General features: G+C 41.1%; 1 protein-coding gene across 1 annotated transcript in view; it reads right to left on the reverse strand.

The window, feature by feature from the left end:
• Positions 1-18,566, reverse strand: part of LOC126279049 (serine/threonine-protein kinase/endoribonuclease IRE1-like) — a 138,081-nt gene that overhangs the window by 88,180 nt on the left and 31,335 nt on the right. Inside the window, exons 4-6 of the mRNA XM_049979458.1 lie at positions 6,564-6,709; positions 4,463-4,591; positions 4,208-4,315 (exon numbers count right to left, since the gene is read on the reverse strand). Of these exons, the coding sequence (XP_049835415.1) occupies positions 4,208-4,315; positions 4,463-4,591; positions 6,564-6,709 (383 nt within the window). The remainder of the gene's footprint in view (positions 1-4,207; positions 4,316-4,462; positions 4,592-6,563; positions 6,710-18,566) is intronic.

The following is an 18,566-nucleotide window of genomic DNA, read 5'->3' on the forward strand; positions in this document are numbered from 1 at the left end:
AGAAAGAACAGCCATACATAACCTCAAAAGAAATCCTGAGGTCATCATCCTACCTGCAGACAAAGGTTCCACCGATGTTATGAATTACAATGGCTACCTGGCAGAAGGCCTCTCTCTGCCAATTATATGACTCCTCCACCCATGAAGTCTGCCGGAGCAATCCACAGAAGTCCAACACAAACTCCATCCCTGCTTAAAGCCTTAGGCCTTTCCCAGAACATCTCACCTGAATCCATTTCCCTCCTCACCCCTAAGACACCCACCTTCTACATATTCCACAAAATACACAAATCCAGCAATCCAGGACGCCCCATTGTCGTTGGTTATTGCACCCTCACTGAAAGAATTTCAGCTCTCATTGACCAACACCTCCAACCAATTGCCTGTAATCTAGCCTCACACGTCAAAGACACCAACCACTTTCTTCACCGACTCTTCATCACCCCACCCCTTTATCCCCTGGGTCCCTACCCACCACTGTCGACACCAGCTCCCTAAAAACCAACATCCCTTCTGCCCATGGTCTTACCGCTATTCAATACTACCTTTTCCAATGTCCTTTAGACTCCAAACCCACTACCTCATTTCTCATACACCTTACTAAGTTCATCCTAACTCAAAAATACTTCTCATTTGAACGGAAGGTACCTAAACAAATCCACGGCACCGCCATGGGCACCTGCATGGCATCTTTTTATGCCAATGTTTTTATGTCCATCTAAAGGAGTCATCCTAGCCTCCCACAACACCAAACCTCTAGTCTCATTCACGTTCATTGATGATATCTTCACAGTATGGACTCAGGGCCAAGAAACCCTATCTTCATTCCTTCACAACCTCGACACCTTCTCTCACATTCACTTCATGTGGTCCTCCTCAATCCAGCATGCCACCTTTTTAGATGTTGACCTCCTCCTCTCTGATGGCTCCATCTGCTCCTCTGTCCTCATTAAACCCACCAACCAACAACAGTACCAGCATTTCACAGCTGTCATCCCTGTCACACACAAAAAAAAAACCTCCCATATAGCCTGGCAATCCAGGAATGCTGCAACTGCAGTGACAAAAATTCCTCAATGAAGTAGGGGAGAGAGTGTCATGGACATGATACAGGATTTGGGTTGGACACCATTAATTGTTGTGGCAGAAACTTCTTGTGAAATTTTAATCACCAACTATCTCCTCCCAAAGTGAAAATATTTTGTTGATGCCAACCTACACAGGGAGAAATGATTATCATAATAAAATAAGGGAAATCAGAGCTCGCATGGAAAGATATAGGTGTGCCTTCTTTCCGCGTGCTATTCGAGGCTGGAATAATAGAGAATTATTGTGAAGGTGGTTTTATAAACCCTCTGTCAGGCACTTAAGTGTGATTTGCAGAGTATCCATGCAGATGAAGATGAATCACAAAAGAACAACCCCAACATTATCAAACGGAAGAAGAACGGGCTCTGAAATGGACTGTTGCACAGTTCTTAGCCAGAACTGAAGTCTCAGTCATCATAATGGAAAAGTTCCCAACCTCAACGCCTGAAAAAATTCAACCGTCAACAATGAAAAGTGAAACTGATGACAATCTTTGTGTATGACATGAATGGAGTCGTAGCTAGAAATAAGAGTGCCCCTAGAGGCTACAAGCTCTTGAAGCAAAATATTTGCAGTTGAAAATTCATAAAAGAAAGCCTGGCAGGCTTGTAGCTGGTGTCTTTATTTTGACTGATAACGCAAGACTGCATACTGCCCTATCAGTAACAGAAACGCTCGACAAATACGGATGGGATACACTTCCCCAGTCACCATACAGAACTGGTATGAGCCCGACAGACTTCATTTGTTTCCAAACTTGAAGGAACAACTCTATGGAAAACATTTTGATACAATTGATGAAGCTTCCTGTGAGGTGACCTGAGTAGTTACACAGCTTCCACCCCCACCAGCTCCCATCCCTTCCACACCAAATAATCCCTCTCAGCTCCCTTGCCCAGTATGCTGAAGGTCTCACCAAGGCCTTCACTAAAAGGCACTGTCCCCCAGGCCTAGTCAGTAAACAGATCATGCACACCATTTCCCCATACACCCCCAATCCTCCCACCACCCCCAAGATCCAGCTACAAAGGAATGAACCCTTTGTCACCCAGTATCCTTCATAACCCAATACCACCCTGCACTGGAATTACTGAACCCCATATTTCATCATGCCTCTGATTACCTATCAGCATGCCCTGGAATGAGGGACTATTCAAGATCTGTCCCATCACTTGTAAAATAAAGTTCCATCACCCACCTAAACTCCAAAAGCATCCCAGTCGACTCTTACACCAATCCCAATCCCAACGCCAACCCCTTTGCACAGGGACCATATCCATCCTCAAGACCTGCCCACTCCACCCAGCCAGCACTTCCTACTCCAGCCCTATCACAGGCTTATCCTATCCCATCAGATTCTGGGGCACCTTGAAAGTGGCCATGTTGTGTATCAGATCAGCTGCAATCATTGCACAGCTTTTTGGTATGACTACCAACCAGCTGTCCACTAAGATGAACATTCACTGCCAAACTGTGGCCACAGAATGGTAGACCAATCTGTGGCAAAACGTGCAGCTACTGAGCAAGGTGCCACAGTGGTTAGCACAGTGGACTCCCATTTGGGAGGATGATGATTCAAACTCGCGTACGGCCATCCAGATCTAGATTTTCTGTGATTTCCCTAAACTGCTCCAGGAAAATGCCAGGATGGTTCCTCTGAAAGGGTACGCCCAATTTCCTTCCCCATCCTTGACACAATCCAAGCTGTCTCTAATGACCTCAATGTCGATGGAAGATTAAACCCAATCTTCCTTCCTTCAAAACTTGCAGCTGAACATAACATGTTTGATTTGAATGGCTGCTTCACAACTCAGGCTATCTGTATGCTCCCCTCCACCATCAGCTTTTCTTAACTGTGCAGATGAGAGTTATACTCACAACACATTCTCCACTCCCAAAATTATCCCGGCTTAAACCTATGGTAGTCTCCTGTTCCCGCACTCTCCATCCAACAGTTTTCTCCCCCTCTGTCTGATTACCTTCTCCCTGTCCATGTCCCCCCAACCTTATTGCGTGCCATCCTCTGCCAATGCACCTGTCCGACTTTCCCCTTCCCTGCTTCTCTCCTTTTCCGCCACCCTCCCCCCACCCCCCTCCTCACCAGCCTTCTATCACTGCACCCAACAGGCTTCTCATGCCTCTCTGTAGTCCCTGCATGTTCCCCCACCAGACAGTATTATCCCCCCCCTCTCAAATCTCATACCTGGCTATCCCTCCCCCTTCCCTGCCCCACTACAGACTGCCACTCAACGTGATAGTTGCATTCCAGTCTGAGCTGCTGGAGATGGTGGTCATGTGTGTATGTGTGTGTGATGTGCGTGCTTGTGCACATGTGTGTGTGTTTTCTCTTCTGAAGAAGGCTTTGGCCAAAAGCTAAATGTGTAACATTCTTTTTGTTGAGCCTGTCTACAACTCAATGTGTCATTTTTTTGGTGAGTAGCAATGTATCCTTTTGCTAACATCGTTCCCCTCAGTATAACAACTTGGGCTGAGTCAATGTTATGTTTCTCAAGTGCTGTTAATACAGATTTGGTTGAAAATAAGCCAATGATTTTCTCTAAAACTATGAATACAGACAAGAAATAGTCATATTATTTTAGAGCCAATTTTGGTATCAGATTCTGATGACTTATTTTTTAAGTAACTTTATTTTGGAGTTTTTGTATCTATATTTTTGTAACATTAAAGAAATACACAATTTATTTAAGAGCTTTGTACAACCAGGGAAGATAGTGGCTCAACTATCAAGATGTGAAGTTCATATGTAAAATAGAAAAAGGGCAACCCTTACATTAGCTTTGTCAGTGTGTCAGCACACATAACACATTAAAATACAGTAGTGGAAGCACACATGTTGTGGTCAATGTCTTAAAATCAAAAAGGAAGCAAATTAATTTGGAATATTTTTATACAGGAATTTCATTCTGCTGGTGGACTCAAATATACAAAGAGAAGTGAATAAAATTGGTACTCAGAGCAATACCAAAGTGAGCCATTTGCCTCCCCTTCTTTACAGTTTTTTCACTGATGAAACAAATCCTGTCCAGTTCTTCACAATAAACAAAAGGGACAAAGTCATCAAATGATGTAAGACATAACTTCAATACTTATTCCTTACGATAATCATTCCGAGTTTCAGCTTCCATCAGATTTGCTGAGTAATCAAAAAATGTCACATTCCAACTGCGACCTTTATTTTTACTGTCCAGCATCATAATGTTGTACTCTGGAAAAAAATAATAAAAAAAAAGAATAGTAGGCATCAACTGTTGGCATATCATAAACAAATTATACTTTTGGTATTTCAGAAACAGGATGCTACATTTGAATGAAACATAATTCATATTAACTGTGTGGCCTTCAGTTTTCTAACCTGTTCTTCCAATGAGCACAGATTCAGCATTAGAAATGGGACAAGTCTTATCAACCTTGTCATAGCTAAGAACTTCCTGTTTTTCTCCTGTCCTAGGATCAACTGAAAACCAGGTGTCCACTTTCTTTCCTGTGAACGAAACACGTAAATTATGACAACATACACAAATGGCTCATTATATGAGGGAGTCAAATGAAAACCTTAAATATTTTTTAAAATATTATTTATTGTGCAGAAGTGATACAAAGCTGTATCACTTTTCAACATAATCCCCCCCACCTCGCTCAATGCAAGTCATCCAGTGCTTACAAAGTGCATAAATTCCTTTGGAAAAATATTATTTTGGTAGTCCGCGTAACCACTCATACATACATCGCTTGGCGTCCTTCTTCATCAGAACAGAACTTCTTTCCTCCCATTGCGTCTTTGAGTGGTCGAAATATATGGAAATAACTTGGGGCAAGGTCTGGTGAATATGGTGGATGAGGAAGACACTCAAAATGCAGGCCTGTGATTGTTGCAACTGTTGTATGGGCAGTGTTGGGCCTTGCATTGTCACGTTAGAAAAGGACACCTGCTGACAGTAAACCACGTCGCTTTGATTTGATTGCAGGCCGCAGATTATTTTTTAGATCTGCGTATGATGCACTGATGATAATGGTCCCTCTAGACATGTAATGCTCCAAAATGACGCCTTTTTCATGCCAAAAGAGTCCGCATAACCTTCCCTGCTGAAGGTGATGAGGAATGGCGCCCTTCCTTGCTCGCCCTCTTTGTTTCCGGTTGGTGGAATTGAACCCAGGTTTCGTCCTCAGTAATGATTCTTGCAAGGAAGCCATCACCTTCTTGTTCAAAGTGCCAAAGAAGTTTTTCACAAGCATCAACACGCTGTTCTCTCATTTCAGGAGTCAGCTGCCATGGCATCCATCTTGCATACACTTTGCGAAACTGGAGCACATCATGTACAATGTAGTGTGCTGACCCATGACTAATCTGTAAACATGCTGCAATGTCATTCAGTGTCACTCAGGGGTTTTCCTTCACTATGGCTTCAACTGCTGCAATGTTCGGTGGAATCACAACTCATTGTGTCTAACCTGGACGAGGAGCATCTTCCACTGAAGTCACACCATTTGCGAACTTTCTACTCCATTTGTAGACTTGCTGGTGGGACAAACATTCATCACCGTACTGAACCTTCATTCGTCGATGAATTTCAATAGGTTTCACACCTTCACTACACAAAAACCGAATAACGGAATGCTGTTCTTCCCTGATTCAAGTCACAGGTGGGGGCGGCCATCTTTATACTGATACTGCGGCAGTAGGTGTGCATCTGCACTATGCTGCCACCTATAGGCCATTCTGCACGCTGTTTGTAGCACGCTTACTGCCTTACAGGATAATGGTACAAAATTTCGATTTGTTATTACAAATTTAAGATTTTCATTTGACTCACCCATGTATATATATAAAAATCTGGCTTCACTTCAGTCTATAGCTCATGTTTCCACAGAAAATAGTTTCAGTTTCTTTTAAATACATCAAATGATTCGTAAATTTCTGTACACAAGAGGGTTATATGCAGAATTAATCATGTAGAGAAATGATTTATTTTCACAGTTTTTGTAATCCTAGATAACAGCAATAATACAAGGCAAACTCATAACATGCAAATGGTTGATATACTCCAAACTTACGATCATGTCAGATTATCTTGATCTTCACACTGTATGCACTGTATCTATTATGAGCACATTGCAAATAATTTTGAAAGAGAAATTGAAAATGCCATAATTAATATTTATCAATTACACACAAGACGAAAAATAAAATCACCAATGTTAATACAGATGGCTACAAATGTTAGTACCATGTTCAGCACGAAAATGAGAATCAAGGGAACAAACATTTGATTATTTGTAATGTTGATGATCTGTCAATCCTCAATTGCCATTAGCTTTAAATTAATCATTAATATAATATTATAACATGGAGTATAACTGAACAACAGAGAAGGTGTAAGAAATGAACAACAGAATCAACTATTACACAATATGTTTTCACGAATTTCCTAGACAATAAGGTGGGTGCGACTCACCAGTATAAAGTATCCCGTCACTGCTTCGGCAAGGTGAAGAGGCAACAAGCTGTGGTATAGTAAATGGCAGTTTCTTTAAGGCATCTTGATCAGACTCAGACAAAACATACAGTGAACCATCTTTAGGGTCTGGCAGGTACATGGGGCTGTAAAAGGGAGGGAAAATAATAAGAACAGATGAAGTGAAACGGTACTTACAGCATATGCTTAAAAATCCAACATGAATCACTTATTTTATGCATTATGGATGTAGAAAATGTGCCATCATTGCAGTTAATTCTAAATAAGGTTTCAACATGTAGTACTTACATTAAAACGGGACCCTACTTCTACAACGTAATTACTCAACATTGGAAAGACTGATACTGAACCTTTTTCCTTTAGCTTCATGTGTTCCCTCTTTAGTCAAAAAAACACGAGAAAAGGAGCAGCACATGAAAAAAGAAAAAAATAATAATCTACCGTAGGAGTGAGATTTCCCACTCAATTGAGGTCCAAATGAAAAGAGAGGAATGGTCCGAGACATGAGACTATTGAAGATTTTATTTAGCAATAATCCATATAACAAAAACACTAATTGTTATGTATGTGACAGCATTCATACCTAATATGTTCCAAAACGCCACACACAAAAATGGTATTTTCCGGTGGTCATACCTTGGGTTCTATTAGTGATGAAGACGTACGGTCAAGCGTTTTGGATAGCCCTTGGGCTGGGGACCATTTGTATCCACAAAAGAAGGATCATCTTAGTGTCACTATCCTTCAATGCATGTTCTAAAAATGAATATTACACACTCTCTCCTCAGGCAGATGGAGCAAGTCAATTGGTTCTTTTGGCATTTGATGTGATCTATGGTGGGCCTCAAGGGACTTTTGGAAGCAGTTCCTTGGAAAAAACCCCAAAAAGTGGGCTTTTTAAATTATATTTTTGTCGTCACCAGCAGACACAAAAAAAAAAAAAAAACAGTCAATGATTATAAGACAGCTACACACAGCAAATGGCAGAAATTTTAACAATATATTCTTAATCTCCTGATCTCAAACAAACTTGGATAATTTTCTCGAAATCTTTATCCATTTCCAAGGTACAGAGGTTCAAAGGGACCCCACTTTTGCACATAAAATCAAGTATGAGAGGAAATCTAAGTGATAAATAACTGCAGCAAACTGTTCAAAATTTAACGCTATATTTTCTAGGCATTCATCCTGAATAGCCATCTTTCTGTTTTCAAAAACCTTTATCCGTTATCAAGAAACACCCCACAAACTTGTTTATTGGGTACCAACATCCAGTCATGGATTCCTAGACTGCACAGCAAATGGCAGTAATTTTTTACAGTGCGTTCCTAATAGCCTGATCTCCAACACCTTGAACGTTTTCTTCATATCTTTATCTGTTTCCAAGAAACAGTGGTCCAAAGTTACCCTGGTTGTACACATAAAATATGGTCTGAGGTGAAAATGTAGTTTATTAAATGATGTAGCGTGGAAAAATATGCTGTAAAGTGTCTCCATTATCAACCTCCCTCAGCATCTTTAAAAATTTTCCCAAAAATTTTAGCATGTGTACATATTCAGGCTTTTTTTTATTCTGAGAGAGAAGTGGTAGTGGCAAAGAGACAGAAAAGTAATAAATACTGGATGACAGCAGACAAACATCTGGTTCCTGAAGAGGACAGTAGACTTTGCAGTACTTGCAGGATCAACAGTCTGGATGAATGACTGATTTAGCCTTGTAACGTCACCCAAAAAGGCTGTGCTGGTACTGTGAATGGCTAAAAGCAAGGGAAACTACACTTGTAATTTTTCCCGAGGGCATGCAGCTCTACTGTATGGTTAAATGATTATGGCATCCTCTTCCTTTAAAATATTCTGGAGGTAAAATGGTCTGGCATTCAGATCTCCAGATGGGGACTACTCAGGAGGATGCTTTCATCACAAGGAACAAAACTGGAGAATATGGATTGGAGCATGGAATGTTAGAATCCTTAATCAGGTAAGCAGGTTAGAAAATTTAAAAAAAGGAAATGGCTAGATTTAAGTTAGATATAATGGGGATGAATGAAGTTTAGTGGTAGGAGGAACAAAGCTTCTGGTTAGGTGAATACAGGATTATAAATACAAAGTCAAATAGAAATAAGGCAGGAGTGGGTTTAATAATGAACAAGAAAATAGGAATGGGGGTAAGCTACTATGAATATTATTGTAGTCAAGATAGACACAAAGCCCATTCCTAGCACAAGTTTATATGACAACTAGCTCTTCAGATGATAAAAAGATTGAAGAAATGTATGATGACATATAAGATATAACTCGTATAGTTAAGGGAGATGAAAACTTAATTGTGATGGGCGACTGGAATTCGATAGCAGGAAAAGGAAGGGAAGAAAAAATAGTTGGTGAATAGGGACTATAGGAAAGGAATGAAAGAGGAAGGCACCTGACAGAACTTCGCACAGAGCTTAATTTAATCATCTACCACTTGGTTCAAGAATCATAAATGAAGGTTGTATATGTGGACAAGACCTGGAGACACTCTAAGGCTTCAGACTGATTATATAATGATAAGGCAGAGAGGTCACAACAAGATTTTAAACTGCAAAACATTTCTTGGGATACATCTGGACTCTGACCACAATTTATTGGTTATGAGTTGTACGTAAAAGGTGAAGAAATTGGAAAAAGGTAGGAAATTGAGGAGGCAGGACTTGGTAAAGTTGAAAGAAAAAGAGGTTGTTGAGATTTTCTGGGGTAGTGTTAGGCAACGGGTGACTAGAACAAGGGAAAGGAATTTAATAGATGATGAAATAGTGAAGACAGCAGAGGACCACACAGGTAAATAGACAAGAGATTGTAGAAATCCTTGGATAACACAGGTGATATTGAACATAACCGATGAAAGGAGAAAACATAAAAATGAAGCAACAAAAACGGAATGCAAACATTTAAAAAATGAGAATGACAAGAAGTGCAAAATGGCTAAGGAGGAATGGCTAGAGGGTAAATGTACGGATCTGGAAGCATATTTCATTAGGGGAAAGACTGATACTACCTACAGACAAATTAAAGAGGCCTTTAGAGGACAGAGAAGTAGCTGTATGAATATCGAGAGCTCAGATGGAAAACCAGTCCAAAGCAAGAAAGGGGAAGCTGAAGAGTAAAAGGTTTATATAGAGGGTCTATTCAAGGGAGATGAACTTGAAGGCAATATTATAGAAATGGAAGAGGACGTAGATGGAGCTGAGGTGGGAGATATGATACTGCAAGAGGAATCTGACGAGAGTTCTGAAAGACCTAAATCAAAACAAGGCCCCAGGAGTAGATGACATTCCATCAGAAGTACTGATGGCCTTGGGAGAACCAGCTATGACAAAACTCTTCCACCTGGAGTGCAAGGAGTATGAGGCGGGCAAATTACCCTCAGACTTCAAGAAGAACGCAATAATTCCAATTCCAAAGAAAGCAGTTGCTAACAGGTGTGAAAATTACCAAACTATCAGTTTAATAAGTCATGGCTGCAAAACATTAATACAAATTCTTTAGAGAAGTGTGGAACAACTGGCAGAAGCTAACCTCAGGGACAATCACCTTGGATTCTGCAGAAATTTTGGTACTTGCTAGGCAATACCTACCCTATGACTTATCTTAGAAAATATGTTAAGCAAAGGCAAACCTACATTTATAGCATTTTTAGATCTGGAGAAAGCTTTTGACAATGTTGACTGAAATAATCTTTTTGAAATTCTGAAGAGAGACTGTAAACCATATTTTGATATTGTGCTAACATCTGCAAAGTAAAAGGCTTGTTGAGAGTTGATCGACGTTTGCTCCAATGAAAATGAAAGATAGTCAAAGACACTCACAATCTGTACACTGAATAAACATTAAAGCAAATGAAAGAAAAATTTGGAATAGTATTGAAGTTGGGGAAGAAGAATTAAAAACTTTGAGGTTTTCCAATGACACTGTAATTCTATCAGAGACAGCAAAGGACTTGGATGATCAGTTGAACAGTACGGACAGTGTCTTGAAAGGAGGATAGAGACGAACATCAATAAAAGCAAAACAACGATAACAGAATGTAGGTGAATTAAATCAGGTGATGCTGAAGGAATTAGATTAGGAAATGAGAGATTTAAAGTAATAGATGAGTTTTGTTACTCGGACAGCAAAATAACTCATTAGGGTCGAAATAATGAAGATACAGAATGCCAACTTGCAATAGGAAGAAAAGCATTTCTGAAGAAGAGAAATTTGTTAATATTGAATATAGATTTAAGTGTTAGGAAGTTTTTTATCAAGGTATTTGACTGCATTGTAGACATGTAAGGAAATGAAACATGGACGATAAACAGTTTAAACAAAAAGAGAATGGAAGCTTTTGAAATGTGACGCTACAAGAAGAATGCAGAAGATTAGATGGGTAAATCACGTAACTGAATAGAACTGGAGAGACTAGAAATTTATAGCACAACTTGATTAAAGGAAGGGATTAGTTGATAGGACACATACTGAGACACCAAGGGATCACCAATTTCGTATTGGAGTGAAGTGGGGAAAGGGAGTGTAAAAATCTTCTTAAGATGGAGACCAAGAGATGAATACAGTAAGCAGATTCACAAAAATGAAGGTTGTTGTAGTTGTTCAGTAATGATGAGGGTTGTATAGCATAGAGTTGCATCAAACCAGTGTTCGAACTGAAGACCATAATAACGGTAGCAGAAAGTGGTTGTGTTATAGAAACAATGAAGGAGACAATGGCAATGTGTGTGTGTGTGTGTGTGTGTGTGTGTGTGTGAGAGAGAGAGAGAGAGCGAGAGAGAGAGAGAGAGAGAGAGAGAGAGAGAGAGAGAGAGGGGGGGGGGGGGGGGGGAGGGGCAGGGGGCAGTGGAACACAGAACAGTGCTAGGTAAGAGAAAAGGAGTCAGTACCAGTTGGGGAGAAATGAAAAGAAAATTATAGTCGAAGTGGAAGTGGGTGAGAACCAGTTATAATGAGAAACACAGTATATGACAGTGACAATGAGGAAGAGAGGTAGTGACAGTGAGAAGGGACAGCAGCAGTAGGAAGGAAGGAATGAGATATTAGCAGTAAGAGAATGCGAGAGGGAGACAGTGACAGTGGGAGGAAACTGTAATAGTAGGATAGAACTAAGAAAACTGAGGCTGTGATAAAGGAACCAATGACAGAGAGAGGGAGGGAGGGAGGGAGAGAGAAAGAGATAATGACAATGAATTGGGCTGAATGAGTGACTGGGAAAGGGCAACAGGGAGTGGATGGGTATGAGTGACTTAACGGTGATAGACTAATGGGTGCGAGTGAGTTACAGTTAGGGGAGCTTGTGGGAGTTTGGGGCAAGCTGCATCTTTAAAAACATGCAAACATGTTTGCATGCCACAATTTTTGCAAATATTTTCATCGGTGCTGAGAAAGGTAGAATGAAGCAGGTGGTACTTCACTTCTCAGTCAAGAGTCTTTTAAACAAACAGGAACATATTCACTTTTTTTGTGTTCAGATAGGAACATTTTCCTGCTGATTATAAAATGGATCATGATGGATTTACTGAGTGTGTAACAGAAAAACTTCTCATGGTTGGGGTTAACAGTCATGCAGACTTTTTTAAAGGACATCATATTTGCTATAACTGTAGAAATTTATTTCGCAATTGCAGTTTCGACCTTTGGGAGATTTTCAAGAGGTACTGCAAAAGATTTTGCTTCAGCACATACCAGGCTTTAAAATCCTCTGACAAGTATATTTGTCATCGTCAAAATATAAAAGGCCTATATTTGACCACTTATATGTGTCCGAGAATTTTAAACTCTGGTTGTGCTGAAGCAAAATCTTTTGCAGTACTACTTGAAAATGACCCAAAGGCCGACATTGCAATTGTGAAGTACATAATACCTATAGTCAATGGCAAATATGATGTCTTTTTAAAAAGTAACAGAAGACATTCACAGGTGGATACTGACTGACAATTAAGGAAATGTGTGTGTGTGGCATGCTTTTAAAGGTGACAGAGACATTGAGAGAACAATATGGCTAGTGAACAGGCTGTTGCTCTTCAGGAATCCACTTTATGTCTGAAGGGACATTTACTTTTAATGAATGTATCTGCTGGCGATGCAGGTATTATGAGGAACATCATTCAGTTTCTAGAGGTGAAATATGGTAAAATGCATTATCTGTCTCATAACAAATCATTCTTTAAAAAAATTATGGTGAAAGTTGATCAGTTGCAAAGACAGGATGATCGAAAAATTTAGAATGTTTATTAAAATATCAGGCTACTTAGTTTGACACACACCAGCGAGAATTAAAACGAACACCATTTCAAATCAAATCACAAGTGCAGGATGTCCCACAGATACCACCACAAAAGTAGAGACAAAGAAAGAGATGGACAAGATTGCTGTTAAACTCCAAGAGAGTAACATATTCTCATATCCATTCAGTCAGCATGAATATTACGAAAAGGAAAATTACTACTGACCATAAAGTTGAGATGCTGAGTCGCAGATAGGCACAACAAAAGGACTGTCACAAATAAACCTTTCGGCCATTACGGTATTCATCAACAATAGACGACACACACGCATACAAACATAACTCGCACACATGACCACAGTCTCAGGCAACTGAAACCACACTGTGAACAGCAGCACCAGTACATGATGGGAGTGGTGAATGCGTGGGGATAAGGAGGAGGCTGGTGCAGCGAGGGGGAGCAATAGTGTGGTGGGCATGGTGGACAGTGAAGTGCTGCAGGTTAGACGAAGAGAAAGGGAGAGATGGGGAGTGGGGGAAGAGAGTAGCAGAAAAGGGGAGAAATAAAAAGACTGGGTGTGATGGTGGAATGATGGCTGTGTAGTGCTGGCATGGGAACAGGGAAGGGGCTGGATGGGTGAAGACAGTGACTAATGAAGGTTGAGGCCAGGAAGGTTACGGGAACATATGATGTATTGCAGGGAAAGATCCCACCTGCACAATTAAGAAAAGCTGGTATTGGTGGGAAGGATCCATACGGCATAGGCTTTGAAGCAGTAACTGAAATGAATGATGTCATGTTTGGCAGCATGTCCAGCAACATGATGGTTCACTTGTTTCTTGGCCACAGTATGTCAGTGGCCAATCATGCGGACAGACAGCTTGTTGGTTGTCATGCCCACATAGAATGCAGCACAGTGGTTGCAGCTTAGCTTGTAAATAACATGAATGGTTTCACAGGTAGCCCTGCCTTTGGTGGGATAGGTGCCGGTAGTGACTGGACTGAAGTAGGTGGTGGTGGGAGATTCACTGATGACATCTTTGCGATCTGGATCTAGGGTGAGAACACACTATACACATTCCTCCAGAACCTCAACAACTTCTCCACCATTTGCTTCACCAGTTCCTACTCAACCCAACAAGCCACCTTCCTAGACGTTGGCCTCCACCTCAAAGATGGCTACATCAGTACAGTAGAGCGTCGATTATCTGAAGTAATTGGGGGACATGGGTGTTTGGAAAACTGGTTTGTTCAGATAATCGAACTGTACATGTTTATTTGCCAAAAAGAAGTACTGTACAGTAAATTTATTCATAAAAACAGGCATCTCTTTTAGTATTACAAATTAACATACAAAGGCAACTTCAGTAGGAATATATAGTATGTGGCACAGTTTATTAAACAAAACTATATACATATTACATATGCATTTAGCTTGAATAATATACACAATATACAAAATTAACTTTTAAAAAAATCCTTTATTTTGGTCTGTCTAAGCAAGCCTACATGCTTACGAGCAGCTAAGTCACATACTTTTTTCATTACAGATATCTCAAACTCGTCACTTTCACCCTGGGCTTCAAACCATCACAAGGCAGTATCTAAACAAGTGAACGCCTCAGAAGCTGTTGGTATTTTCACTTTCTGGAGCACTGATTGATGAGATGCTGGCGGCCTCATCTTTATCAGTGATGACGTTTACAATCTCGCTGTCCTGCATGACTTGGTGTCCTGGATCTGCATCATCGATATTCATCCATTCATGAGTGTCTTCTTCATCACATTCTTGGCAATCTATTTCTTTTAGTATACTGAGAATTTCAGACATATCATTCTGTTCGTCACTTTCAATCATACCTTGTGAATCTTCTTCAGTGTCCAAAATTATATTCCAGGATTCCTTCAAATTCTCTTCCTTTACACTATTCCATGCTGTGCTGATCATGTAGGACGCGTCTTTCAAGTCCATATTCTTATGATTTCTTAAGAGACTTTCTTCTCCATCCTCTTCTATTTCTAACAATAACTTACGCAACAATTCTTTCCTGTAATATCGTTTGAAAGTCTCAATAACACCTTGATCCATGGGCTGTAATAAGGAGGTTACGTTAGATGAGAGAAATATTACCTTCATGAACTCGTCTTTTTCGTTTAAAATATCACATGACGGATGAGTTGGTGCAATGTCAAGAAGAAGTAGTGTTTTCTCCCTTTTCCCATTCTTTAGCTGATGAGCTTTTACAGAGGGTACGAAAACGTCCAGAAACCACTTCATAAAACTCATACTATCCATCCAGGCACTCTTTTGTGAGATGTACGCAACAGGCAAGGCTGACACATTAACGTGCTTGAAACAACGTGGTTTTTTACTTTTACCAATGACAAACATAGGCAGTCGGTGACTTCCAGTAGCATTAGCATAAGCCAAAGCTGTAATACGGTCCTAGCTTGTTTTAGGATCAGGTGCTGCTAATTCAAGACGTGAAACAAGAGTTTTTCTCGGTAAAGCTTTCCAGTTAAGTCCAGTTTCGTCAGCATTGTAAACGTTTTTGAGAGCATAATCTTCTTCCCTTAATACGCCCCTTAGTTTGACTTTGAAAGAATCAGCTGCTGAAGAATCAGCCAACAGTTTTCCTCCCTGTATCGTAAGCTCACGAATGTCGTGTCGTGTCTTGACTTGAAGCGTTTTAACCAGCCCGTGCTCGCTTTAAAGTTCGAAGGCACTCCCAGTTTTTGTTGAACTGCATTATTGCCTTCTCACACAGAACGGGACCTGAGATAGGTTCTCCTGTCGATCCCTTTTGCGTAAACCATTTGCAAACAGCATCATCTAGATCTGTGTTAGTGGCGAGCTTCATAGTTTTATGGCTTGTTGATCCATCTGTAGAATCAAGCATAGCTATAAAATTTGCTATGCTCGTCTTTTGTTTTTTTAAATCCGTAATTGTCAACTTCCCCACATTGTACTAATTGGATAAAGTGGTTGCAGATTCACCTTCTTCTAACCTTTCAATAATCTCTTACTTGTCCCTCATAGAAAGGACAACACGTCTATGTTTAAGCATTTTGTATCGTCGAGTTCAATTCTTCACGCAGCAGCACACACGTAGTCGTAAACAGAGAACAGAAAGTGACTGTTTGCACTGTGAGAAGCTCTTCTTGGGGGTGCGCAATCCTTCAAACTGCGAAGAGTGGCACACCTCAACTCTAAGCTGGCACAGCTGTTGCTGTGAACAGCTTTGATACTGTCGCTACTTCTACTGCCAGTGCCAAGCCGACAGAAGTGTGTTGATTGTTGGAACACAGCGACTGGCGGCTTGGCCGGTCAGCAGCGCCTTGTGAAGGCCCCATTAGAAGCAATGTTCCGCCAGCTGTGGCCAAGTGCGGTGACTACTGTGGGAAACTTGGTTTGGGAGTGAGGGGGATGGTGGACGGTAGGGTGGGAGAGTAGCAGGTGCGAGCGAGTACACAGTTCGGTTAAGCAGTCGTTCGGTTGACCGACGTTCGGATAATCGACGCTCTACTGTACCTCCGTCCATATCAAACCAACCAGGCACCAGCAAACCTCCACTTTGACAGCTGCCACCCATTCCATACCAAGAAGTCCCTTCCGTACAGCCTAGCCACCCATGGTCATTGCATCTGCAGTGACGAGCAGTCCCTCTCAAAATATACTGGAGGTCTCACTGAAGACTTGACAGACAATTATTATCCTCCCAACCTTTTACAAAAGCAAATATCCTGTGCCTTATCTTTCCAGTCTCCCACCACCTCCTGGCCTCAACCTTTGTTAGTCACTGTCCTCACCCATCCAGCCCCTCCCCACTTCCCATGCCAGCACTACACAGCCATCATTCCACCATCACACCCAGGCTTTTTACATCTCTCCTTTTCCACTACTCCTCCACCCCCCCCCCTTCCCTGCCCTCTGTCTACCCTGCAGCACTTCACTGTCTGCCACCCCGATCATACTATCACTCCCCCTCCCCATCCCAGCTTCCTCCTTACCCCCACCCAGTCACCACTCCCATCATGCACTGGTGCTGCTGCTCGCAGTGTGGTTTCAGTTGCCTGAGAATGCGGTTGTGTGTGTGAGTTGCATTTGTTTAAGTGGTGTGTGTGTGTGTTTTTCGTCTGTTGTTGACGAAGGCTGTAATGGCCGAAAGCTTTATTTGTGATAGTATTTTTGCTGTGCCTGTGTGTGACTCAGCATCTCTGCTATATGGTGAGTAGCAACTTTCCTTTTCATAATATTGTTGCATTTTATCCTGGATTTTCCATTGTTTGATTTCAGTCAGTATGAGACAGATGAAGATATATAAAACGTGAATATGAATATGAAGAAGGAACCAGGATTTGACTGAGTGCTACAAGATTTTAATCAACATCTTTGAATAAAACAGCAAAGACAATCTTTGTTGAGTTTTTAGCACTTTGAATATTTGTGCAGAATTCAATGTGGATGATGTAAAAGTGATACTATAATCTGGAAAACTGGTAAAAGATGTATCAAAACTGGTACATTGTGTATCAAAGTATAGACAGATAATATCTTTCAACATCTGTTTCTATCTCCTAGAACATTTAATGTTTAACATAGTTTAGGGAGCAATAAGCAAAGCAACTCTAGCATACCACACAGGTTTCCAAAAACAAGAATATCTGCTGTGAACAGGTACTGGCTCCAGCACTATATGTCAAGTCATTGTTCCAGAAAAAGCCAAAAATATCAGTGGTTTTTGTTGGTCTGTTTGTTGTGTGTGGTACCATAAGACCAGATGAGCACCTGTTTACATTCCACAAAGGTTTCTACTAATCAAAAAGCTAACCACTCTGAAGTATAATATGCTGACTAATGACCCTTTAAGATCAGCACTGGGCATAGCACATTTAAATCATTTACAATACAGAATGTGTAGTAACCATGGATGTTGCCTTTTTATCCAGCTACCAACCACACAGCAGTGTGCAGCAGGCTGCCGCCTTTCTGAGGCACCTGCAACTCAACCGCAGCACTTCACGTCTGCAGAAGCCATTGCTGTAGGTGGTGGCACCACATTGGCTGCATGGAGTGCTGCTGCTGTTGGCACTAGCTCACCTCTGTGAGCCATGTGACACTATATCCATTTCTTGGTATTCTCCTGCTGGTCAGCTTTGTAGAACGCTGCCCAGGTGCTCACCAGTCAGTCTACACTGTGAGTTCGCAGTTACAGTTATATGGAGCAGGAGCCAACAGTGCAGGTGGTTCCACAATCAGAGTTCCATTCATGTGGAGTGCAGCGCACACCAGTTGGGACCTACAGCCTTGCATAATGCATCCAAATTGCTGAGACTTTGTACGTGTTTCAACCGTGGACTACATCCACGTACAGATGTTTTTGGGCTACGTCAGTGCTACTTGAGACAGGGCAGACAGTGTACTTAACTCAGTGGTTAGGGAAGCAAACTTGTACAGCTTGTACACTCAAAGAAATGTCACTGTTTGGTGGCAACCCTTATTAGACCAGGACAATCTTTAGTGGTATTACTTAGTAAGTTGTTTTCTTTTCTACTCTCTTAAGGTACTGTGTAATAAAGTTCTATTGTTCTTATGGCTACCTTGGCATGTCTATTCATTGTAACGTGCATGTAACACAATGGTACTCAACGGAATGCTTCTTTCGATGTTCTGTACTTACTCCAATATTCTTCAGTTCGTATGCCACTGATTTGGCTGACACTTCTA

Source organism: Schistocerca gregaria, chromosome 6 (assembly GCF_023897955.1).
Source record: "Schistocerca gregaria isolate iqSchGreg1 chromosome 6, iqSchGreg1.2, whole genome shotgun sequence".
NCBI classification, from domain to species: Eukaryota; Metazoa; Arthropoda; class Insecta; order Orthoptera; family Acrididae; genus Schistocerca; species Schistocerca gregaria.